Genomic DNA, 24,328 nt, shown 5'->3' on the forward strand with positions numbered 1-24,328 from the left:
GACCGCAACTTTTGTTTTTTTTTGAAACCGTCTCTTAATTTGCATATTGTACTGTACAATAAACAGTTCATTTCATACTGTACAAAAGAGGTCATACAAACTAATTTCTACGAGCCAAATTGTCAAATACCCTATTTGTGAAATTGCTTGCTACGAAATCTACATCTACGGTAGTCGTAGCGTGGGCAAGACGTAGACGTAGTCGCTATGGTTGCGCTAAGTAACGTGCCGTGCTAGTTCCCACAGGCTACGTTCGTAGCCTCGTAGACACAATTCGTAGACCTAGCTACACACTGTTTAAGTCGTGCAATCATTATTTATTATACAGCTCTATTCTGGAAAATTTAAAATGCAATTACATAGGTATTTCTCTTTATTACTCCAAGACGGAAATGGAAAACCTACATTTGAAGTTCTAAGTATATAATTTATTAATAAAAATTTATAAATCCTACTTAATTAACATTAAGTGTATAATATAAGTAGGCATGTATTTAATAAATTTCACTCCACTGGAGGATAACAAATTTCTGGTTTAGACACTTGTGTGAGATACCTGTAATATTTAATTTACCTAATCTAGTGTAAGTAGTGAGTACTTACAACAAATTTTGTTAAAAAAATATCTATCGCACGATTCAGTCAAAGTAACAATTTGATAAATAAAAACAAATCGTGCAGAATATAATATTATGGTGTCGTTACTTGTACAAATTCTGATTCGACCTGTTAAATTTCACTTTGATCTTACAAGTATAAGGTTAATTAATCAAAATTGTCGTCATCGTAGCTTGTCTACAAATTTTTCGATAGCTCGATATCGGGAGGGCAACATAGCTTCTTTGAGCATCTGCCTGAATCTGGAGTCGGCGGCGAGAGAGAGACAGAGATGTCGGGCGTGCACGCGCGCGTCAGCGTGCGCGTCGGCGAGCAGCTCGCCCGCCGCGCGCAGCAGCACCGTGCGCGGCTCGGGCGCCAGCGCCAGCGCGCGGCCCGCGCCTGCGTGCTGCACCAGCCGCGCCAGCGCCTGCGCCGCCGCCGCGCGCACCGGGCCCGCGCGGTGCGCCGCGCCTCGCCGACACAGCGCCACCGCGGCCCGTGCGCTGCTGCTGCCGCACGCCAGCCGCACCAGTGCCGCCGCCGCGTCGGCTCTCAGAAACCTGTTCACGTCCGCGCACCGGTCCAACAGCGCGGTCGCCGCTTCCTCCAACTCCGGATCCAACGCCCGTCCTCGATGCTCAAATAGTGCTCCTAACGTGGAACACGCGGTCCTGGCGACCCGGGAGCGCAGCGAGCGCACGTGGGCGGCGGTCGCGCGGGTGGCGGCGCGCCAGGTGGCGGCCGGAGCCCGGGCCGCGGCGTCGCTCGCCAGCCTCTCTGTCTCGATCAGTGCGTTCACTATCACCTCCCAGTCTTCGTGTCGCGGTGGCACGATGCATTCGGCGAGCGCGTTCCGTACGTCTCTATTACACTGAAGGGATTGGTCATCATAGATATCGCTCGTCGGGTCAGGAGAAGGATATCTACTTTTGGTCGGACTATTTGTTACGCTTCTGCTCTTTGAATTGTTCGATGGTGACTTTCGACTCGAAGTGCGTGACTTCGAACTCGTAAAGGATACTCGGTCGAGGGATTTCTGTGATCCAAAAACGTCCGGACTAGGAGTCTTGTCGTGTACTTGAGGCTCGACATAGGAAGAGCGATGAGATCTCTCGGAATAATCTTCGACTTTGATGGAAGGCGAGCGCGGCGGGAGAGGAGTTTCATCTAGTTCTTCCGTGGAAATGTCAACCTGGGTCGCACCGACGATTACACTTTCGATAGATTTCCTCTCGCCCTCTGAAGACGGTTGTTTCTTTTCGACATTGTCCTCGAAGCTGGTGTAGGCGCTCGAGTCTCTGTAAGCAAAAGAAGAACGTTGTTGATGTGCGTAAAGCGTTGATGGGCGGTTGTTTATTTATGCATGGGGGTGTTGTGTTACCGCGTGTGCGGGGGCAGGTCGGCAACGAGGTCGGGCGCAAGGGGCGGCGCGGGGTCCGCGGGGGTGACGGCGCGCGCGGAGCAGCAGCACGCGAGCATGGCCGCCGGCCGCCGCGGCGCCTCCTCGACTACCGTCCACACCGCCCCACGCCGCACACATTGTATTCCTTACTCTATTGCCTACTATCGCAAACTAATGAAGGTAACAACATGATTCACCTTATGCCCCATTTCATTTCGTGACAAAATAATTTTATAACACTAGCGGCACGTACCGGCTTCGCTCGTGTAAAAAAATTATAAATTATAACCTTCCCCAGAATCACAGTACATTTATTGGTGGAAATCGCATGAAAATTCATGCAGTCGCGAATAGACAGACAGACAGAGAATTTAGCGCCGGACAGATGCTGCAGAGGACATTGTTTTATACTTAATATGTAAGGATATTTGTAAGTAAGGAAAAGCTGAAATTGTTTTTTTATATAGGTGCCTAACTTAGACCTAAAATATCCACTTAGATCAAAGAAATTTTCAAGGATTTGAAATGAGATACATGAGCAACTTCGAAATGAATATATTTGTGGTCCTTCGTGCCGGATATGATAAGCCTATAGTAAGCAACCAGGCCTTCTCGACTTCTAATATACCTTTTATGTCAACTATATTTCTGTACGTTAGGCACTTTATGTAGTAGCTACGATCAATTATCAAGCACGTTGTGTTGATGAACTCAGCTACCTGCATATTATGCAAAGTAGAAATGTCAGTTCGGGGAAATTCGCTCGTGTTCGATAGAAAGCGGTTAGTCAGTACGAAGGGTTTGACGCGACTTAGGCGACCGCCCAGGTCGCCGCAGGTCTGATACAAAGGGGCGCCGTATGTTTGTACAAATTGTCACACAATACGGCACTAAACTTGCACATAAGAAATGAGCGCCGCACGTCGTTTGTTTTTCATTTCGAATAAACTTTTTTTTTTGTATTTTTTTAAAGCGGTGGTGGTAAGTGATTAAGACGACGCCGCTGTGGATCGAAACGTCCCAGGTTCGGATCCTACTCGTGCCACATGAGTTTGTATATCAATCTGACTCGTGTATAGTAGTTATCACAGACCACCATTTGTTTCCGGTGATGGAAAACATAGTGGAAAAACCTGCACACTGTTGATTATTAATTTGTGTGTGAAAAGGAGAAGGCAATGGCAAACCACTCTATAATAGAGCCAAGAAAGTATTTGTGTGTGCTTCATACCACTTAATAACCACGACCCTCAGCCATGAGGAAATACGAATATGAAGAAGAAGATGTATAATATTATGCTTCTGAAAAGTAATCGTCAGTCGCGTCCACACTGAATAGAGAGCACAGTAAAAATATCGCCCAGGGCACTTCTAATACTAAAACGGCACCTACGGTTAGTCAGCAAGTTTCTATGCTATAATGCTATTATTACTGAAAGCTATGGAAATAATAAGATCTAATTTACTGCTCGTAAATTCTTTAACATCGATTTTTATAATACTGATCATTTTTCACCTTGACCTAGGCGGAAATTTCGACGCGGTAATTAAGCAAATGTTTTTTTAGCAATTAGATTTGTGATTAATTTCTTATTTTGGACTGAACTGTGTTTATTCACGAACTGGAACGATCCTACGATATGGTAAATAGGTCGACAATAGTCCACATCGCCTTGAACACAAGCGGGCCAATAATTTCTGTCTCAAAATGTAGGTTAGTGGTGGCAGGTAATTATGGTAGAGTCGCGAGTCGCCGGAAAATTAGTCGAAATGTACTTATTTTGTCTGTTCGCATATTGGTTTGAGTTTTAAATGACTTGCATTATTAGCTCTTGGTTTGTACATAATTACAAATTTAATTAAGAAACCGAAATAACGAAACTTAAAAGAATCAACCTCATCATATTAAAAATGCTTCTAATGGTTTATAGACCTTTACCTTTGAAGCGATCCCAGGTTTGTATCCTGCTCATACCAAATGAGTTTGTATAGCAATCTAAAAACTATATTCCGGTGAAGAAAAACCATTGAATTAGTAGGTACTGTTTTACGAAGTACTTACTAAATCCATGAGAAAAAAATCACTTGCCATTGCCAATAGATGTCGGTAATCGTAAGATGTCTTTAGGTCACTAAAATAAAATCTGACACGATTAGCACTATTAGCAATAGCACACTCATTAAGAAAGACAAACCTTGGTTCCTCTCTCGTCTGGAGGTCCTAAGTTCAAATCCCTGTACGGCGAAAATTCACGTTTTCATACTATACTTTATAATAAATCTGAAAGTAAGTATGTTTGTCCTTCTTTTAGATCAAAACTGAGCATTGGAATGAGGTGATGGTGTGGTGTGAATATAGTTGAAGAGCGACAAACTATAGTTACTATACTACTACTTTATGCAGCCACTTTTTGCCGCAGTCGGACCCGCAGGCAACAGCTAGCGAATGAATGACAGACATCAGTAAAACGTCGGAGAAACGGAAGCTAGAACTTATTTCTGAATAAAGTATTCTAATTATGTGAAAATTTTCCATTTCACAGGTGTATGGTATACGCCATAAACGCTTTGCGTATTACAACTAAGTATATATATATGATTAGGGACCCCTTTCACAACGGGGCTTCACTCCTTCAATTTTGGGATAAAAATTACCCTTTGTAATATCCCAGGTTATAATCTACCCGTGTACCAAATTTCATAACAATCCATCCAGTAGATTTTGCGTGAAAGAGTGACAAACATATACACACACACATACTTACTTTCGTATTTGTAATCTAAAAGTATCAAGTTGAAATTTATACCTATCAGATATCAGGTTTTTTTCAGCTGCTAAAACACTAATGAACTATTAGTGTTTTATATATTTATCAACTTATGTAAATATCTAATTTTCTTTGTTGTGTTTTGAACAATAGCATTTTCTAGTTGCTAAGCAACCACATTATAACCATAGTTAGGTACACCAGTCTAGTCATATGTAACAAAGAAACAAAATCCTCGCTTGAACTTGTCCAGCACATTGCCCAGATATGCTAATTAAGTCTGACATCCGGCAGGGATCCAGCCCTGAGAAAGGGTGGTGATCACAGCCGCTCAAAATAACTAAACTTGAAGCTATATCCTTTTTCGCAAAAATGTTAAAATCTCGCCGATATACAGATCAACTTTTATATACTCGTATCGTTTTATTTATTTAGACGAGTTGAATTCAATTAAGAATTTTTTGTGTACCATAGAGGCAGCTTGCCCAACAACTATTCCTTAGATTATTATTGGACATTTAGATCTGATCATAATTAAATTACCAATAACTAAGGACTAATAAAGTTGGAGTAAATATATTTACTGTGTTAATTTTCTTCTGTGCCGCACACACATATAGTTGAGATTACGCCAAGGGTTGTTGTTTGCGACTGATATTTTTGGAATTGAGAAAATATTGGACTTAAGAAACTTTGATCGCACATTCCGCAATCCCGCCCATCGTGCACACAACTGGATCCGCGCTTGTCTGACATTTCCACTTCGACACATTTCTCGGTAAAAGCTGTTTGACTTCAGGGTCATGTAGTATTCATCATCCCAGCTAAGTTATCGATTTGCCTAGCTGTCCACTGGCCACAGGTAGTTCACACTTCGGTTGAGTTGCACCATCCAATTTGACGTTTAAAACTAACCGGCGGCGTGTCGCTGACATTTAGCCAAATGGCGTACTTTGTGTTTTTCTGCGCACGTTAAATTTAACGTCAAACTAAACGTCGCAACCCACCCTAGTAATAAATTATTTGTAGTTTAAGTTTTACGTGGGTAAATAAATAGCTAGTTGGTAAGTAATGACCAGCAATAAAGTTCGACGATCGATGTACTACATAGGTATCTAAAGCTTTTATTTAATTCCACGTGTTCCGATGTTTAAGTACTTGTTTATCTATAATCAAATCTTGCAAGTTAATTTTCATTTACTACCGCTTGTCAAAGATGCTTGCTAAGATTTATTTTTCCGTGTCTCTTCAATTTCCATGACAACGCTTTATTATGCTAAGCATGACTTGTTGGTGCACCCAGAATCGGCTCGTAAAGAGTTGAGTTGAGGAGTACCCACTCTTCAACGGTTTACAGTACGGACAAGGCGTTTAAGTCACGCGTTGAATGCAACAAGATCTCTGTAACGATTACAAAAGCCTATGGCAAATATCCGCGAAGAGTTCGCCAAACTTTGACAGATTCGGTAAACATAGCTGATTTTCCATTGCGCTCTCAGCACTTTTGAATGAGTGCTGAGAGCGCAATGGATGGCTACGTAATGTTATGGTCGTTATGGTCGAGTTCGGCGATAGTGTGGAGCCTGCATAAGATTCAAATTGTGTCTACGAAATGTAAAGCCTAGGGGGCTCACCATCATCTCTAAATGCGATCCAGTCCAAGACCTAAACAGATCTGCGTGAGTGAATGAGTTTCATTTGAATCTTTCCGCAAAAGTTGATGGTAGGTAGGCCAGTTGGAATGCGAATTAATATATTTACCTATACTTACATATAGCATAGAATATATAATAGGTACTAACAGTACTTATAGGTTATAGGGTACCTACTCATGAAACATTTATTTTTGTGTGATATTATTTTAGCGTGTGATTGGTACAATCGTGATAACATCGAAAGGCACCTAACGCCACAAATTAACAGTAAAAAATAGAAACAAAATTATTAATTGAGGGCAGTAGTTAATACCTATTTGGACTTTGACTAACTAATTCGCACTAAAAATAAATTGATAGAATGTTCACGTCAGCTATTTCGTATGTTAATTGGCTATTTTCTAACGAGTTAGTCGAATCAGATATTTTTTTATGTCATAAACAAAAAATATATGGAGCTATAGTATAACGATCGTATCTTGTGACGTCACAATTATATTGACTCTAAAAACACCATTCCTAATAAACTTGATCAGAACAAAAAGTTATAAATCGCGTAATTAAGCATTTAATTAAGTATGTTTTATTAAATTTAAATACCTTCATGAATATTATTTTCCAATAGCGAATTCATAAAATATACTATAGGTACCTATAAGTACGTCTTAATAAAATAACAATGGACAATACAATTTTAATAAAAATCAATGGTAATGGCTTTGTTATGAATCACTTCTACATTATCATCCATTTATTCATTCTGGCTTACACTCACGTACCCTACCCTCTAATAATATAAAGACGCAAGTTTGTGAGTTACACGCCCTGAGCCATTTTTTATGAAATTTAGTACCTATTGAGGTATATGATACTTTGAATATTTAACACATTACTTTTTATCGCAAAAGTACGTGATTTCCGTAGGATTTAGTCAAAAGTTCTGATAGTCAGTGGCGCTATATAAAGTAGATGGCGCTACTGTGCATAAAATTAAAAACGTAACAATTACAATTAATGATAAACGATGAACCCAGCGGGGTAGTTAGTTATAAACAAAATAGATTTCTAGATTAATCATTCGCGTGGCGAAGACCTTCTATAACACTTTTTCATCTGAGTTTTATTTTTCTTTAGGTATTAGGTACTTCCTCAGACGTTAAGCGTCGGATGCCAAGGTCCTCAGAAAACAGTAGGAAACTGTTTATTTTCTGCTTCGCACGGTCTTCGGTATCTTTAGTACAGAAAGAGACGCATATTGCCGCTCGCTCTCACCTGAGCGTTCCCTTAGCCGGTGAGCGTCGGAGCCCAGGCCCCGGCAGAAACATATATCGGTGATATGATTCATATATTGGTATTATGTTTTTTAAGAAATAAAATACTAATAGTACATTACCTGTCGCTTAGAGGTATTGGAGACAAGGGTTTCAGTAGGTAGTCTCGACCAACTTGCGAAACACCTGACAACAAAATTAAATACACAGATAGGTACTTGTCCTAATTTCTCCACTAGTGATTAAATTATGAATTTAATCAATATTGGAGATATGAGTTTTTTAGAGGCGTCGTCGTCGGTTACATTCAGTAAATCATCAATATCTGCCATTTTATCACACAAGCTCGACTGTTCAGATTCAAACCTGCTAGTTATCGCTATATTTAATAAAAATATACACTTAAACCTACAAAAAAAAAAATCTTTAAAAATACACGATTTTTAAAAGTTTTTATTTTTTTTATTTTGAAGAGACTAGCAGTTCTCACCAGGCAATGGTGCGGAGTCCGGTAGAGGGCGCAGACGTCGCGGGGGCGCGGGCGCGGCTGGCGGTGGGGTGGAACGCGCGCGGCGCCGCACCGCCACCGGCAACTGGGAACTCCTGGGAATACCCCGGTCAAAACGTCATATTAGCAAATTACTGATTCTAGCATGATATAAGGCTCGTTAAACGTGGCGTGTGTTCCCGCCCTAGAATAGGACCACTTCAAATCGTCCCATGGAGGCTAAACAGCTGAAACCTAAACGGCTGAAAGGCAACAGTAGCATTCCCAAAGAGGGTTAATGTAAGGCTGACGGCAGTTTGTAAAATCATAGCAAATATTCAAAATTTAAAGGTTCATTTCTTATGTACCTAAACCTAAGACCTAATGCTGAGCTTCGGGGCTTTCACAGTGAAAGAGAGAGAGATGGATGTTAAACACGAAGTTTAACATCCTTCTCTATCTCTTTCATAAATTTGGTACAGTAATACTTATAACTCTGGACTTGAGGTATATTATTTACCTGGCAATAGAATTTGACTTTATATTTTCGACTGGTCTGCTCAACTTTTCCCGCAACTGAAACAAAATCAAAGATGTCTCATGTTAATAAGTAGTTCATACAAACATTCCAACTGCTGTGTAGCTCATGTTTGACCTTGGGTCATTATCTATATCTATTCCAAATGTCACAAAAATCGACCCAGTCGTGAAAGCGTAACAGAATAGACAGAGAGATTTTCGCATTTATATTAATATTAAGTATGGATAAATCGTAAAGCAGAATATAAAGAAGCGTGTTTGTTTGGCTCACTTAGAACAGACGTTCTCATTTCCAAAATCAAAAAACAAATCATCGCCAAATCATTACCAGTTTCAAACAAATATACAATAATTACATTCTCAAGGAGGATTGACAATTCATCTAAACTTCAAAACTTTAATGTTTATTTTTTACGCTAGCCCCAGGCCTCATAGCCCCAAATGCCAAGAAGACGCGTAGATGAAAAAAAGAGAAACACAAGAATTTCTTGTCAGAATTATGACATACCTTGGTGCAGAAAGAGTCTGCGGCGGCGGAGCCTGCCAGCCTTCTGCGCACTGCGGACAGGACAGCGGCGGGTCCGGCTGCGCGCGAAAGACACAGTGTGGCACGCAGCTGGGCTTCCTCCACCAGCTCGGGGTCACCTGACACCTACACGAACCAATGGTGTTTTTAAAATTTCGAATACTAATCGGATACTGTGAGTGTAGTATGCACCGACCCAAATGTAACTCATAAAATCTGGTGCAGGTGGTGTGATTGGTGAGAAACTGCATTCCGTTGTTCTACAAATTCACACCGCAAATCAAAGCCTACACAGTTCGGCTTCAACCATGGTAACTACATGGTTGTTGAAACGTCAGCTACATTAAAGAAAAAGTTTCGTCCTAAGTCCCGTCTATATATGTGTAAATTATACACTACACGAAGCAGTACAAAACTTCATTTAACTAAGGGATTTTTAATCTGGAAAATAGATTCCGTGGACCGCCACCTCCAAATTAGGGTTACCAGTTAACCTGCACCCCATTGGCAAGTTCTTAAATTTTTGTTATCAAATCTAGCCAAATGTCAACAACAAATAAAATAAAGTGAATAATTTGACTGTGAAATTAGGTTAGGCGACGACCTATTTACATTAAAATATCGTTGACACGGCAATTATTACAAACTACTGTGAGCCAACAGGTGGTTACTATCAGACACTACACAGTATATGATCGCGTTACATTCACCGTTCAAAAGGATTTGATCCACCGCAATTAGCTTATCGTTAGATCTAAATTCGGGCCAGTCAGAATTAGGGTGGTTGGACTTTCAACTGCTACAAACTTTCTGATTAGGTATTCTTTTTGTATTAATCTATTCCGATTAACGAGATCTACTACAATCAGGTCAGATAAAAATCTTCTGTTAGCAAGATAATTATAAAAAAATATAATTTATATTTTAAGTTTCTTGTGTACATAAATTGATAAATAAATAATAAAATTCATAATAAGATAAATAGTAAAAGAAAACAAAGGAGCACGATAGAGCTACCAACTTGGTGAGTCGTCGCAATGACTGAGCAATGGGAACGCGCCCTTAGATTACGTATGCTGTGAGGATAGATAAGGTAGATGATGAGGCCCATCAACAGGTAAGCTAACATGTGCCAACTGCAACGTCTTGCACGATGGAGGGTGGACCTAAACGAGGCCAACGAAAGAGCCATAACCGCAGCCCACATATTGGTCGAAAATTGTATAATATCCAATCTAAGATGTGATACAAAAACTTTTTAATGAAATTCGCAATTTTCTTTAATAATCTGTTGTGCTATCGTCAAGAAAATTTGATAGTGTATCTTACTCACCCCGATCATATCACCATCAAAAACGAGATCGACGAGGTGATGCAAAGCCAGGCGCTGGAGCAGCGCTTGGGGCAGCGCCGCCGGGAGTGGCTCCCGAGCCATCCTGGACACCAGGGCGGGCAGGAGTTGGCGAAGACAATCGTTGCTGCTGTTGCGGACTAAAGCGCACACAGCGCCCTCAGCCGGCGCCCGAGCAGCGTTTACCTGATCAAAATTATTACTTGTCACAATTTTAATCTGTGATTTTAACACGTAGTCAGCTGTGGTACAGTTAAAGTAATAACAAAATAATTCATGTGAATTTAAATTTATTGGCTGAGGCTAACATTATGCTACTTATATAAACAAAAGTCCTGTCTGTGCGAGGACTATGAGAATACGTTTACGTACAGCCTCGCTGAGCGCCCACATGTGTTGCACCAGGGATAGGGCTGCGGGCTCGGCACGTCTCACGGTAGCCCGCTCCAGCAACGCGCCGTGCAGCTGGTCGACGGCTTTCACTACAGCTATCCAGTTCTCCTGTCAACGAATCCGATGAAAGAAACCACGTTGGATTAAATCATGGAAACGGACTTCGCGGGCACTGATAAAAAAGAAAATTACGTTACCTAAGGGTTTTTACAATGTTTTAATTAAAATAAACTGGATGTAAAGTTTGCGTAGTAAAATATATGATTTAGAGACTCACAAACGTGCGTCTCACATCTGTGAGATGTGAAACGTGACGATGATGTGAAGATGTGATGTTGCTAGTTTTGATAATGCAACACAATAGAACGGAATGGTATGTGACAACGACAAAAGCAAAACTAGACTAGCAACCTCGTGATGAACATTATGGCCATGGAAAATCTGCACTACAATTCCACTCACAGTATTGTGCAGTTGTTCCAACACATGCGGTGGGGCCACCGACAATTCCTCCCAGTCGTAGCGCGTGCGCAGCGGGGAGGGCGCGCGGGGAGGCGGCAAGTCTTCCTCCCGTGCCGGAGACGAGGCGAGGAGGTTTAGCACGAAGCTACATTATAATCAATAGATTCAATATCTTCTTTATCATCGAATTATTAATAACCCCTCCTAGTAATACATAGTAGTAGTGTTCTGTATTACCTATTTCGCAAACTTGGAAAGTGAAAGTTTTTGATTTTACCAATAATATTTTCACTTAGCCGATGACTTGCTTGTATTCTATCAAAACGAATGATCGTTTAGAATACAAGCAAGTCATCGGCTTATATATATTATAGTTATATGTGAACATCCTTTGATCATTCAAAGGATGTTCACATATAACTATAATCGCAGTAAGGAACCTTCGACTTGGCTTAGCTTTACGTAAGGCTTTCATTAAATTTCACAAACAAACAGCTTCGTGGGGACTTGGCTAATTTTTTACAGGATGTATTAAGTAATCTTTCATACAAAAAGTACTGGGCGGGTTTTGATAAAATTTAATATAGGTAGGTACAGGTAGCATCAAACCTGGAATAACCCAAAGGACAGTTTTATCCCAAAATCCCACGGTGCACTGAGAACAAAGCCCCGGGAACAAGTACCTGAACAGAAATCAATCTCGATTGATTTCTGTGAGTAGCTAGTGTGTTAGGACATAAACAAACTCGCATTATGTACTTACCCGTCACGTTCCAGGTGCAATCGAGTCTGATGCCGGCGCGGTGAAACCGTCGGACTCCGTTGAAGATTGTGAAGAACTTCTACTTCTCGATGAGGCTCGACTGGACTAGGCACTTTGTCGGGAGATCGCACCTCACTCAGCGTCAAAGCAAAACCTGACCCCTCTCTGTATAAATTTTCTTGTTTGTCGTTCTTTGTACTAAAATAATCGTAAAGTTCACTCAAGGACTTCGACTTTAATTTCACATTACTGTATTGAGTCACGATGCCTCGCTTCTGCACTTTATTGTGAATAACTGGCAGTGGTATACCACTCTTTTTATTTGATGTTTTCAAATGCAACTCTCGTTCAAACGCCTCTCTTCTAATCTCATTCATTTTAGTAACAATCATTGGAGTTATTTGCGTCGACACTTCTACTATATTGTCTTTCTTTATGGCTACTATTTTGTTTTGATTATGATCATCTTCACTAGATAACAAATTTTCGCTATCCGGCGTCCTTATTTTCACACTTTCTCCACCGAATCGCACTTTTTTAACAACAACATCGGTGTCTTCGGAATCCCCGTCACCGTCACTATATTTCAACATATTTCTATCAGAACTATCACAGTCTTCCTCACTACCTGTATTCTTCTCCGATTCAGTTTCATTCTCTTCTAATACAGTCATAGTTATGGCAGTGTCCGAATCGAATTTAATTTCCGTTTCTATTATTACTTTTGCATAATTGCTATTATAAAATGGCATGTGGCTAAATGATTCTTCAGAAGATGAATCAGTGGACAGTCTTATAGCATTATTAAGAGGTGCATTGAAAACGTGGTTTATTTTTACAAGGGTTTGGTTGTTACTATCTCTGTAGGCTTTTCGAGGCGCGTAATAAACATCCATAGAGTCTTCGTCGTACGTCTCGCACAGCTGACGAAACTTATCTTGCACTTTCAAATCCAGCCTGGACAGCGATATCATATAGTCTCGAGGTCCGCAAACTCTTCTAAGTTTCAATAGTGCTCGTTGTGCAACATCCCTGTGTATTGGGTCGAACAATTTGTCACCTAATATTTGAAACATTGGAAAAACATCCAAAGCCGGGTGTCTCTTTTTTAGTATGTTCATCACAGAAGGTATGGATAAAATCAGTCCAGTTATAACGTTAACTTTTGTGTCTATGTTTGCGGAATGCGGCCGTATGTTCTGATACGCGCATTTGTCTAAGATAGCTCGTGCAGCGCATTCTGAATCTTCACAATGTGTGCAGAAAACTTTAAGAGCGTCGAGCGCGGCTTTGCGGACGTTTGGAGAGTTGTGACCAAGATTATCCACCACCTGGTCGAAGGGAAACGCAAGAGCATTGCCAGAGAGAGGTAGAAGATCTGCGAGTACTCTTAACGCGTGGAGCCTTACTTCCCACTCAGGATGAGTTAGTCGATCTCGGATAGCGATGTAGAGAAGCTGGACATCAAGATCAGGAGGTAGAGCTTGAGCTCTAAGCACGCGGTCCCACAAGGGTGCCAGAGGAGGCGGCGGTGGCTCGGGCAGTTGCATGGTGTGCGAATGAAGTGGTGACGACGGCGGGTCGCGTGCCCGCCCGCGCCGCGGAGCGCCACACAACTGGGTTAATGATCGGACGGTAAGCCACGCCGCCCCTGACCAATCGATGGAATACATATTCTAACGTACCTATAGTCGTAAATTCTGCCAAACATGGTCACCTAATTCCTGGAACTAGAAAACTACAAATATAATTTGTATTTATTGGTAAGTATGTAACAGCGACAAAGCATGGATTACAATTCATGGTGTAGTAGGTAGCTAGAATAAAAATAATGTATAGGTAAGTTAGGTACTGAGTTAAAATATAACGAACGCTGTGCAATATAAAAAAATAACAAACGTTTTAAATAGATTTTCAAAAAGAACAAGCGGGTAAAATCCTTTGCCAAACCTATATCAATCTTTGTTATACGACACTACACGAGTGGTAAAAAGCCGGGTTCCCGCCCCGGTTGCCTTTCTAGGGTTCGGAGCGAGCGGCCAAATATGAACTAAAATATTATTTGTGTCACATTTTCAGCGCTTTACTTTATGTAATTTTTTACACCCCTTTTTCAACGACAACCATAAATACCTACTTAGATATTCCTATGTGCTGTATCAAAGACAGGGCGACGCCGTCTAACCTTGGGTGTATTAACAAAAACCTTTTTAACAATATGAAACACCTTTCTTCCTCCAATATGCTTCGCCACCTTTCCCGAAAACAATGACTAAGCGAATAACAAGCTATTTATCATGGTCACGATTACGTCTTTCTACTGCTGCGTTGCCTCTGCGGCTTCGTTAGCGTCCCAAAATTTACAACCACTTACAACATAATAGGTACTTATTACAAGCTGTTTCAAAATGCCTTTTACAGTTGTACCTAACACCTTGCACAAAAATAATATTACTTTTATACGATCGGTATTTATAAAAAAATATATGCAAGTAGGTACCTAGTATAACTAGCATAGATCTCCATTCCAATTTCGCGCCGGTCGGTTGCATGCATTAGATACTACATAGTAAGTACCTATGTAATGCCGGCTACACACAAATCTCCGAACTCTGACAGATGCCGACGAGAATGTTACTATGCAATATACGTTACATTGTGAAGTTTCGTTGTGACTTTTTTATTAGTATAACTAAAAACCAGCAATGTACCTAGACCTCAAAACCGTTAAGTTTGGGCCAGTATAGGCACTATTAGGCAAGAACTTTTGGCATATAGTGTATAGCCGGCATAAGACATTGTGAACTCTAAGACTGTACTTAATCTGATGAAAACATGAAGAAATATATTATATCTGCCTAATCAACGAGAGACCAAAAGGGGTCGCAACGAGGACATTTATGGCTAGTAGCACGTAGGCCATGAAGTGTATTAGTCGTACTTCATGGCATACGTTACGTGCTATTAGCCTTGTAGGGTGCTTGTGCTTAGAGCTTGTAGGCTTGCATATTTAGTCTGCCCCAGAAAGTAGATGTCGTTCCCACCAGCTAGGCAGCTAAGTCATCATGTCATAGAAAGAAATTTACATAAGATATTATTATTTTTTATATCTAAATTAATTAGTTTAAATATATCAAATCATTTGAAATAATATTTTTTTCTGTTCCATTTCAGAAATACCTACTACCAACTAAATCAATGATTTGGTAAATATGCATTATAACGTACTGGCAACACTACTTCGAATCTGTCAAATCAAAGGTGGATTTGTTTGGGAAATGGAGGAATGTTTTTTTAGTTCTTGTAAATTTCATAACACTGTGTTATTAGGATTCTGTGAGAAATAAGTGACAATGGCAATGTATCAAATATTACAACATATAAACGTAAATAAAACATGTGTGTGACCAAGTGAAATATGATCAAAGATAATGCCGACACCATGAAGCTATTATCGCTGCTGTTAACGATTACGAGCTTCGGCGTCTCTCAGATCTTCGCCCAGAATGATAACTGCACAAGGACTAATAGTCGTGGAGATTACAAACTTTGTGTACGCAAGTTAGCAGATTCCCTATCAAATAAATTTAACGAAATAATTCTCAAGGAACTCGGCAGTGAGTACACTACACACTACGAAATACGCAACTCACACAAAGTGAACCGCTATCAAGCATCCGACAATGATACATTGAATGATATTGCTGGTAAATTAAATTACAAGCTCTCATCTGCTAAAAATATTTTGAAAGATATGAAGAATATTACTGGCAATAACAATACTCCGTCCTACACTAATCCATGCCCATTTAATTCAATACGTAAGTCAGTGTTTATTAAAAGTAGCAGTAATTTGTATGATAATTTTCCAATTGTGGAATCTAAATCTAAAATGATGGACAGATTCAAAGATTTGAAAGTGAAGAGACAGTATTTTTTGTCACATATGGACTATGCCACAGACAGAGATTGTACAACAATGCCACACTCAAATCTTCGATATTTATATCATTCTGTAGTAAACCCAGACCCCAAGCTTGTGGTGTTTATTATTGACAATAATATGAATCCCAACTCTCTACAACATGCTATTAATGTAGCTAAAGAAACAGTTTATTCATTGCAACCTACAGACTACATAGCATTAAAAATGACCAACACAACAGAGTTTGTCAAATTTGACGACACTTGCAGCAATGATGGAACATCTGATGTGGGGAATGCTACAGACAACAACAAGATGATTTTTCGAGAGTACACATCAAGCATAGAAGCTACCTTTTCGAACATGTCTCCACTTGCAATCAATGAAGAGCTACATAATCTGTTAAACAAGAAATCCCTTCCTCTAAATAAATTGTTCATCTTATTGACAGACACAAAAGTTCTAAAAAATGAAACATGGCTCAAAATATTTCCATATTCAGACTATGATAGTAAACTGAAATTTGCTATTGGCTTGATATATGAAAACCAAGCTGAGAGGAATAGTTCTTTGGGAATTTTACACATTGATAAATGGCACAACAATTCAAACAACCATTCAGTCATGAGAGTACACATTAATGACAGTGCAGTGATTGGCCAAGTGGCTTCAGCATTTCTCTCTCTCCTGCCCGGAAACTACAATGATGACCAACTAAGGGTAATTGGTCCCACTTGGGAAGCCACAGAAAGAGATTTCATGATATCTTTGATGCTTCCGACCGGCAGCGGAGTACTAGGTTTGGACCTCTATTGGTCTGATCTTGCAGAAGACATAGTTTACTTCCGAGGTGTTAATCTTAAAAAGCGAGCATTTGTGATGGACTTTGCAGGCAAAGTACTTATGCATACATTCTTTCCTAGGCCTGAAATTTCATCAGAAAAAATTAAATTTATACAATTAGAACAAGTTGAAACATACAGTTTCATTCCTGAAGTGAAGAAACAAATGTTAAATTCTAGTGCAGGGTCTGTGACAATGACTGAAATTAACTGTACTGATTCTATCACTTACTCTTGGAAGTGGGTTGACAGTTTGTATATAGTATGTATTGTATCTGAGGTTCCCAGCCAAAGTTCACTCAATTCATCAGATATTTACTTTACACGAAATAACAAGGAAATTTTGTTTCATAGATTAGATCTATTTCCTCCAAAAAATGGAAAAATTTGTAGACATTTCAAGCAGATTGCAACTATTGATCAGGGTACTGTATACCTTAGTCCTTCTAGCTTCCAATCTCCCTTTACATATCTTTATGATATGGCGGATGGTCAGGAAGCAGTTACATATATGCAAAACTATTTAGCATACTTAAAAAGCTTAGCATATGGCTTGCTATCCAATCCTGGTTTAAAAAGTGACATACAACATGATGTTAACTATCTTAATTCAATTTTATCTTTTTATAAAAGACAGCATTTGCATGGTGCATATTCCAAATACATTGTGAGAAGGTATGCTGTAACAGAGAGTGGAGTTTTAGTAATGTTTCCAGGGACAGTTCTCGAATATGACTATGAACCTGTAAAGAGGCCCTGGTACACATATGCTTTAGAAAACCAAGGCAAGGTGATCCTTACGCCCCCTAATCTAGATGTAGGGGGTGCTGGATACATTGTTAGCATTTCATACGCAGTGAGGAAGAGTAATTTTCCTACTGTTGTTGTTGCGATGGATGTCACCATGGGATTTCTTTATAAAATGTTAATCGACAGTTTACCACTCTGTGCAGTGTACAATATAAAGTGCTTTGTAATGAATAATAAAGGGTATCTAGTATCACATCCTGGGCTGATGGATCCAAACAGTTCTGGACCGATTGAACAGCAGCATATTACCCATAAAGAGTCCATGATTGCCATCGATATGTTGAATCATAAAGGTTTTGTGACAAAGAGGTTGTGTAATAATTTTTATGATAATACTATTCAAAGGTTTTACGAATTCAACACATCCTTGTCGAGCATTCTCTCTAATGTGGCAACAGGACCTCACTGCGTTCATTACTATATTGCTGCGATTCCTGGCACCAATGCATTCATTGGCCTTGTGAACGCGTCGTGCAACATTGGCGTGTTCTGTCCCTGCAGTATGATAGATCGTTTGTGTCTGAATTGCAACCGCATGGAGCAGACTGAATGTGAATGCCCATGCGAATGTAGTTCTGAACTGTATCATTGTCCAAATGCAAATGTATCCAGATTCAACCAAGATATTCCTCTGTGTGGGATGACTCCAGAGCACAACAATCACAAGTCGCACTATTTTCATAATTTTGCAGAAAATTTAAATAGCTGCTTCGATTTTCAATGCGAGAGCTACACTACGCACTCCTCTTGTCTGGGAGTCTTAGGATGCGAATGGTGTCAAATAGACGCCGACGCTAAGACTCCTCTGGCTGCACCCTTCTGCACGTCGCAATCAACTTGCTTCAATGGCGTGCTAGGGGCAGTCACTCCATATGGTGAAGGCACTTTTGGCCACGTAAATAGAGATGCTTTTGGAAGTTATTCCGCCATAGGTCCTATAGCTGGATGTATAGTTACTGTTAGCTTAATAATAGCTGTCGCCGCGTACTGTTACAGGCAGAACGTGACTTCAGTTAGTTGTCATAATCTTTACGTAGACGGGCCGGCGGAAACGTGGCACGATCCTGATGTCCAATTGAGTCACTTGCAATCTGATGACATGCATGACAAGTCTGGCCAAGACAAGCTCTTACCGGCCATGGAGATAGAAGCTCCTATATCTCCGTACAGAGTCATAACAGGGTACAGACGAGCGCACACCGCGGGCGGCTCTGACCATGGCTATTCAACTATGACTCCTCACGAAGATTCAGAAGCCACTGGTTTCTCGGTCAATGACCCTATAATTTTGTCAGATGATACGAAATCTGACGTCAGTTGCCCTCTCCCAGCGAAGATCAAACCCAGATTGAAAACTGGTGGCGATCTCACCGTAACAGTGTTGCCTTGTGGCAAAAATAGTATTATAGCTCCGGTCACCGTACACAGACACATGGAAGCATCATAATGCTGCGTAATCTACCTCCTTTTGTACATAATATTTTAATCAATTTAGCTTGGTACTTATGACATTATTAAATGTGATATTTGTTTAAATGGCAATTTTCTACAATGTGTTGTTTTGTTTAAACTGTTTTAATGAGTGTTGGTATATTAACATAGAACAAGAGCAGAGCGTATAAAGTAGCATTTACCTACCATTTCTGTTGACTACCATCCTTTACTTACGCCACACTAGTGTGACAGCGAGCGACTCTCATTTCAGACATAATATACAGGATAAACATGTAAATCAATCTTACATCACTTTCTTCACCCATAGATTTTAATTTAAATAAATGGTGACTTTCGGTTGGTTTATATGTTATGCTCTCTGTACATTTGGGACTAACTAATATTATTATTTACCTGGTGCTCTTTATTTAGAACAAATTTGTATAATCGCTATGACAGTTTTTTATCTGTAACATTGTTTTTTAATTAACCATGTGTTTAGTTATATTGTACTAAGTGTTCCCTACTTCAAAATATGGTTGTTAATGTAATATGCAGGTATTTTATATCATATTTTTACACTATACTACGAATAGGTAGAAATTAGCAATTAATTAGCATGTAATTGTAAATCTAATATTAATTATAATTATAAATGTGCCAGTGCCTCCTGTATTATTAAGGTTTAACAATATGTTTAAAACTATTTTTAAGACTGAAATTGATGTTGCATTTACTTAATTAATGTAATAAAATAATTTTTAATTACATTTCTTTTACTCTACACAAATCGTTAATTTTCTACTACTATAAGGGAAGCTCTTGTTGAATGAAAGTACACAAGCAGATATAATTTTTCATACTTTTATTACTTCACTGTAAATACTATAAGCTGAACTTAATAACTAGATCCATTATTCATAAAAAATCAACCGAATGATAAATTGTTAGTTAAATTATTTTTGTTGAAATATGCTTTTATATTTTATTTTCGCTATTGTAACTACAAGTAATAGATAAAATGTGAGTCGATGCTACAAACGCCCTCATAAACAAAATAACAAGCGGTTGAAAAGTTTCACAAATAGCTGGAACAGCACCAACACTCTCACTGTCACAATCACTCGTCGAAGCGTATATGCGTGTGCGTGGGCTGCGGCGAGGCGGGCGCGAGCGGCGCGCGCGCGCGCGAGTCCCCGAGCGCGCGCGCGCGCGCGAGCACGCGCACGCGCCCGCGCACGCGCTTGCTCGCGCGCGCGCTCTCCGCACGCGACCACTGCGACTCCTCGCACGCGCCGCTCAGCACCGCCGCGCGGTTGCTACAGTGGCTGCAGTACTGTCGAACAAACTTTATGTTACGCAGATATTCTGGATAGGGTACCTCTTTAGTGAGGTTCGGTTGACTGTACTCGTTTGTGGATATAATTTCAGTGCATTAGTTACTAAGTCGGGGATAGTACCTTCAAATCGAATCCCTGTTATAATTTCAACTTTGTACTCGTAGATATTAAAACTCACATTTGTTAAACCAATTTTTTTAGTAATTATTAAAAACAAATTTAATTTATTATGACATTTCCAATTTAATAAAAATTTTGTTTCTTTTACCTCTTCGGCAGACTTTGCAGAGTCAAATCTTATAATAACTTCGGACTGGCCTTCTTTCACGTCCACGTGAAGCACGTGAACGTTGCTTCTGATCTGTAAAAAAAATACTTTGAATTTGTTTGACAACTATTAAAAAAATACTAGAAAATACATTTTTTGTTCCAAATACAATGAATATCATATGGGAAATCTATAATCGTGTTTTTAAGATAAGAGTATATATGTATGCATATATTATCATAGGCATCCTGATGTATTATGTACCTAAGCGAAATATACCAGCCTTCCTACCATCAACTTTTACAAAAGGATTCCAATGCAATTCGATTTAGGAACTGAAAAACATACAAAATACTAATTAAGTGGTATAAATTTGCTATACAGATCAGTTTAGGTCGCAAAGTGGACGGCATTAGATGATGGTAAGCCCCCAGGTCAGGATTGTATCTAATAAGATCTGAAAATTCAACTGTCCCCAAACTAACAGTTCTCTTGGTGAGTCGCACGTCGAAGCAAGGCTCCGCCAGTTCCTCCTTCACGAACACACCGGCCACGCGCTCTATTGTGGCGACCTTCCCTTCTTCTCCACAATCTGGAACTGCCAATAGACAAATCAAAAATCTTATATTTGATCTTTTGTCTATAAAACAAATATAGACATAAATATAATAAAAATACATAATGTATTTAGTTTTAAGGGCGTGTGGTTCCCGTCCTAGAACTGGACCACTTGGTACCTTCTAGTACATATTTTAGGGGTGACTAAGGGATAAAAAGACTAAGGACAGCTAAGAGGCAATAACAGTATTGCCAAAGAGAATTCACGTCAAACAGGCGGCCGATCATAAAAACACACCACAAATTTTGAAGGTTCATTTTTCAAGCTAGCTGCTTCCAAAACAAAATATTACCGGGATCAGTTGAAAAAAAGAGAAATTTTATTTTTCGGGAACAATGATAACACAGGTTGGATTTAAAAAAAAAACCTGATTCCGCTCCAACTGATGGAGCTGCTGGTGCAGGAATACTGGAATATAGATGTCTGTTATTTTGTATATTAGCTTTCATTTCCTTCATATACTTCTTTTGCAAATTCAAGTATTTATTTCTTAGAACTTTCCACTCAGACTTTGGCAAAACCTGCAGGCCCCATAGAGCGCCCTTTGGCGCTTCATTCTTGTTAGAATTCTTTTTGGCGCGACTCCTCTCTTTCGCAGTTCTTTTTCTTGTTTTTTTCTTCTTATGTGTACTATCTTCTTTGGTCTCATCTTGGCTTGTTAACTCTTCTTTCGACTCACTGTCTAAGTGTTTATTTTCCTAAAAAAGAACAAAAAAGACAATTTTTTTCATACAAAATTTATACTTTATGTAATTAATTTTATACTTTATTAATTTCTGCTTACTTCTGTCAGAGTAGGTGTACTTGTATCATCTTTCTGAAAATGAAAATATAGTAGTTAATTACAAAAGCTATTTAATATAAGATAGAATATGATGCATTAAAAAACAATATGCTAATGTAAATTATATAATCTGCCAAAATTGGCTTTTTATTGCGACAACTAATACATTTTGAATCAGCTTAGCCCAATGTTAATTTATAAGAGGTAAAGCCATTATTATGTTAAATTTTACCTAAAGGATAGTAAAAAGCAACATCCTTATTATAGCATATTGTCTTGTCTGTCTGTTTGGTCATGGTAAACTACTGCATTGATTTTCATAAGATTTTTACCAATAGATAGTGTGATTCCTGAGGATATTATGTTCTACCCAAGCAAAGCCAGTTCAGGCTGCTAGTTGTATATAAAAATTCTTACCGTGGGTGTATCCAGTGTTTTTTCATGGTCGGACTCAAGTTCAAGTTTCAGTTCTAAATTTTTGTGTGTCTTTTTATCTTTATTCTTCTTTGACTTTTTCTTTGGCGGCTCAAAATCTTCCCTTTCCTCTGGTATGTCTTCTAAAGGCGCTTCTACACTGAACATTTTTATAGAAGATAAGTCTTCAGGAGGCATACAAGTGGGAAGCTTGCAGCCCATTTTTGTAAAAGTACTGATGCACTTTTGAGCTTCCTCTGGCTTACTAAACTCTATGAATCCATAACCCTGGAAAGGGTTAAAAAATATCATCAAAATATGCCAGAAATATTTGTTTTATAAATCTAACTGGTAAATTAACACAACCAAACACACCAAAATGAGCTATCTCATTCTTAAACCATTTGTAAAATCCACTAATATAATAAAGGTGAAAGTTTTTATGAACTTTGATATTGAGATGACTGACCTTGGATTAGTAAGAAAAAATTTTTTTATTTGTATAAATAAAATTGTGTTGATTGTTGATCGCGCAGAATTAAGACACAATAGATAAACAATTGTTTGACTGGCATTTGCAGGTTCGTGAGGTAGAGTTAAATTATTCAAAAACAAATAAGTACTTAGTATTATTTACCTTTATTCTTTGAGAGTTCTTGAACTTAGGTAGAGAGATATAAGCGACTCTGCCATAGTCTGAGAACACTCTCTCTAGCCACTCCCTGCTGGCTGTCACTGGTATAGACTCAACATAGACCGTCCTCTGGTCTGCATCATATGGCAAAATTGGTGTTTGCCTCTTGACCTAAAGATAATAAAAAATAAAATAAATAATATAGATTAAGAACTGTAGTCAAATATAGATATTAACTTTTAGTTGCTAAAAATATTTTTAGCTGTTATAGGTACCTTATTTGTTATTCATAGTTACCTTGGTTTTATCTTCTGAAAGCTCCAAAAATGTAGAATTTTTCATGGCTTTCACAATATCGTTAATGTCTTGAGTCATTGACCTAATTTTATTGAATTTTAAAAATATTTCTAATGGAACATAGGGTTCCTTCTTGATAAGTTCACCTAAATATCTATCTTTGTTGAGGTTGGCATCACTAAAATAAAACTCCATTTGTTTTAAAATATTTTCATAGAGTTGTTTTTTGCGATGTCTAACTCGCTTCCGATGATTGTTTTCATGTTTAGTTTCTTCAACTGTTTCCACATCGGCAGATTCAGATTCAGACATGTTATACTTAATCGAAAACGGATTAATATGCAATCGTAATATTATACGTTTATAGCGGCAAAAGGAAAAAACAAGGTTGAAATGATAGGTACTACAATAGGTAGGTTACCTCTAGCCGGCCCTTCATCTGTCTGTCTCATCATCTATCAAATAAACTTCAAATAATGCAAAGGCGTGTATGACACATGACGTTGACATTAGTTTTCCCAAAGAAAACAAACTAATAGACTAACGACGGACGAGTGTAGTGAAGATTAATAAAATTTGACATACGGTTTACTGTACATCGACCTTGAATCGACTCCCTCCAATGGGAAGGAGTCTATTCAAGGTATGTAATGACATACCCATCGCATGCAGGCCACGCACCTCGAATCGATAAAACTATTTTTCTTTTCAAGTATGTACTTGACATTTGGCTGTATGAGCTT

General features: G+C 39.0%; 3 protein-coding genes across 6 annotated transcripts; 1 reads left to right on the top strand and 2 right to left on the bottom strand.

Annotated features, from left to right (window-relative positions):
- Positions 1-209: 209 nt before the first annotated feature.
- On the bottom strand, positions 210-14,471 carry LOC128676264 (uncharacterized protein). Its single transcript, XM_053756281.2, has 9 exons — positions 12,219-14,471; positions 11,456-11,600; positions 10,973-11,101; positions 10,583-10,786; positions 9,232-9,375; positions 8,704-8,759; positions 8,187-8,299; positions 7,819-7,882; positions 210-1,898 (listed from the first exon to the last, which is right to left on the bottom strand). The coding sequence occupies exons 1-9, from the start codon at positions 13,889-13,891 to the stop codon at positions 782-784; spliced, it is 3,645 nt and encodes a 1,214-aa protein (XP_053612256.1). The 5' UTR covers positions 13,892-14,471; the 3' UTR covers positions 210-781.
- A 991-nt stretch (positions 14,472-15,462) lies between these two features.
- On the top strand, positions 15,463-20,011 carry LOC128676520 (uncharacterized protein). The gene has a single exon (XM_053756657.1). The coding sequence runs from the start codon at positions 15,637-15,639 to the stop codon at positions 19,240-19,242; it is 3,606 nt and encodes a 1,201-aa protein (XP_053612632.1). The 5' UTR covers positions 15,463-15,636; the 3' UTR covers positions 19,243-20,011.
- A 68-nt stretch (positions 20,012-20,079) lies between these two features.
- Larp7 (La related protein 7) lies at positions 20,080-24,035 on the bottom strand. 4 transcript variants are annotated; one of them, XM_053756659.2, is made up of 8 exons: positions 23,586-24,034; positions 23,292-23,459; positions 22,658-22,942; positions 22,241-22,273; positions 21,824-22,154; positions 21,323-21,429; positions 20,838-20,930; positions 20,080-20,565 (listed from the first exon to the last, which is right to left on the bottom strand). In XM_053756659.2, the coding sequence occupies exons 1-8, from the start codon at positions 23,895-23,897 to the stop codon at positions 20,350-20,352; spliced, it is 1,545 nt and encodes a 514-aa protein (XP_053612634.1). In that variant the 5' UTR covers positions 23,898-24,034; the 3' UTR covers positions 20,080-20,349. The 4 variants fall into 4 exon arrangements, with proteins under 4 accessions (XP_053612634.1, XP_053612633.1, XP_053612637.1 ...); XM_053756658.2 differs by having other exon boundaries at positions 21,323-21,435; XM_053756662.2 differs by lacking the exon at positions 22,241-22,273 and having other exon boundaries at positions 23,586-24,035.
- Positions 24,036-24,328: the final 293 nt, after the last annotated feature.

Source organism: Plodia interpunctella, chromosome 16 (assembly GCF_027563975.2).
Source record: "Plodia interpunctella isolate USDA-ARS_2022_Savannah chromosome 16, ilPloInte3.2, whole genome shotgun sequence".
In the NCBI taxonomy this organism is placed as follows: domain Eukaryota; kingdom Metazoa; phylum Arthropoda; class Insecta; order Lepidoptera; family Pyralidae; genus Plodia; species Plodia interpunctella.

Excerpts from the sequence above, each read along its gene's own strand:
- Larp7 (XM_053756658.2), bottom strand. The coding sequence starts at position 23,897 with ATGTCTGAATCTGAATCTGCCGATGTGGAAACAGTTGAAGAAACTAAA. Across the intron at positions 23,460-23,585 it reads TTTCAGAAGATAAAACCAAG|GTCAAGAGGCAAACACCAAT; the intron begins GTAACTATGAAT and ends TATTATCTTTAG. Across the intron at positions 20,566-20,837 it reads CTGCAAAGTCTGCCGAAGAG|TACTGCAGCCACTGTAGCAA; the intron begins GTAAAAGAAACA and ends TTTGTTCGACAG.
- LOC128676520 (XM_053756657.1), top strand. The coding sequence starts at position 15,637 with ATGATCAAAGATAATGCCGACACCATGAAGCTATTATCGCTGCTGTTA.
- LOC128676264 (XM_053756281.2), bottom strand. The coding sequence starts at position 13,891 with ATGTATTCCATCGATTGGTCAGGGGCGGCGTGGCTTACCGTCCGATCA. Across the intron at positions 11,601-12,218 it reads TTGCACCTGGAACGTGACGG|CTTCGTGCTAAACCTCCTCG; the intron begins GTAAGTACATAA and ends ATTATAATGTAG. Across the intron at positions 10,787-10,972 it reads TGTGGGCGCTCAGCGAGGCT|GTAAACGCTGCTCGGGCGCC; the intron begins GTACGTAAACGT and ends AATTTTGATCAG.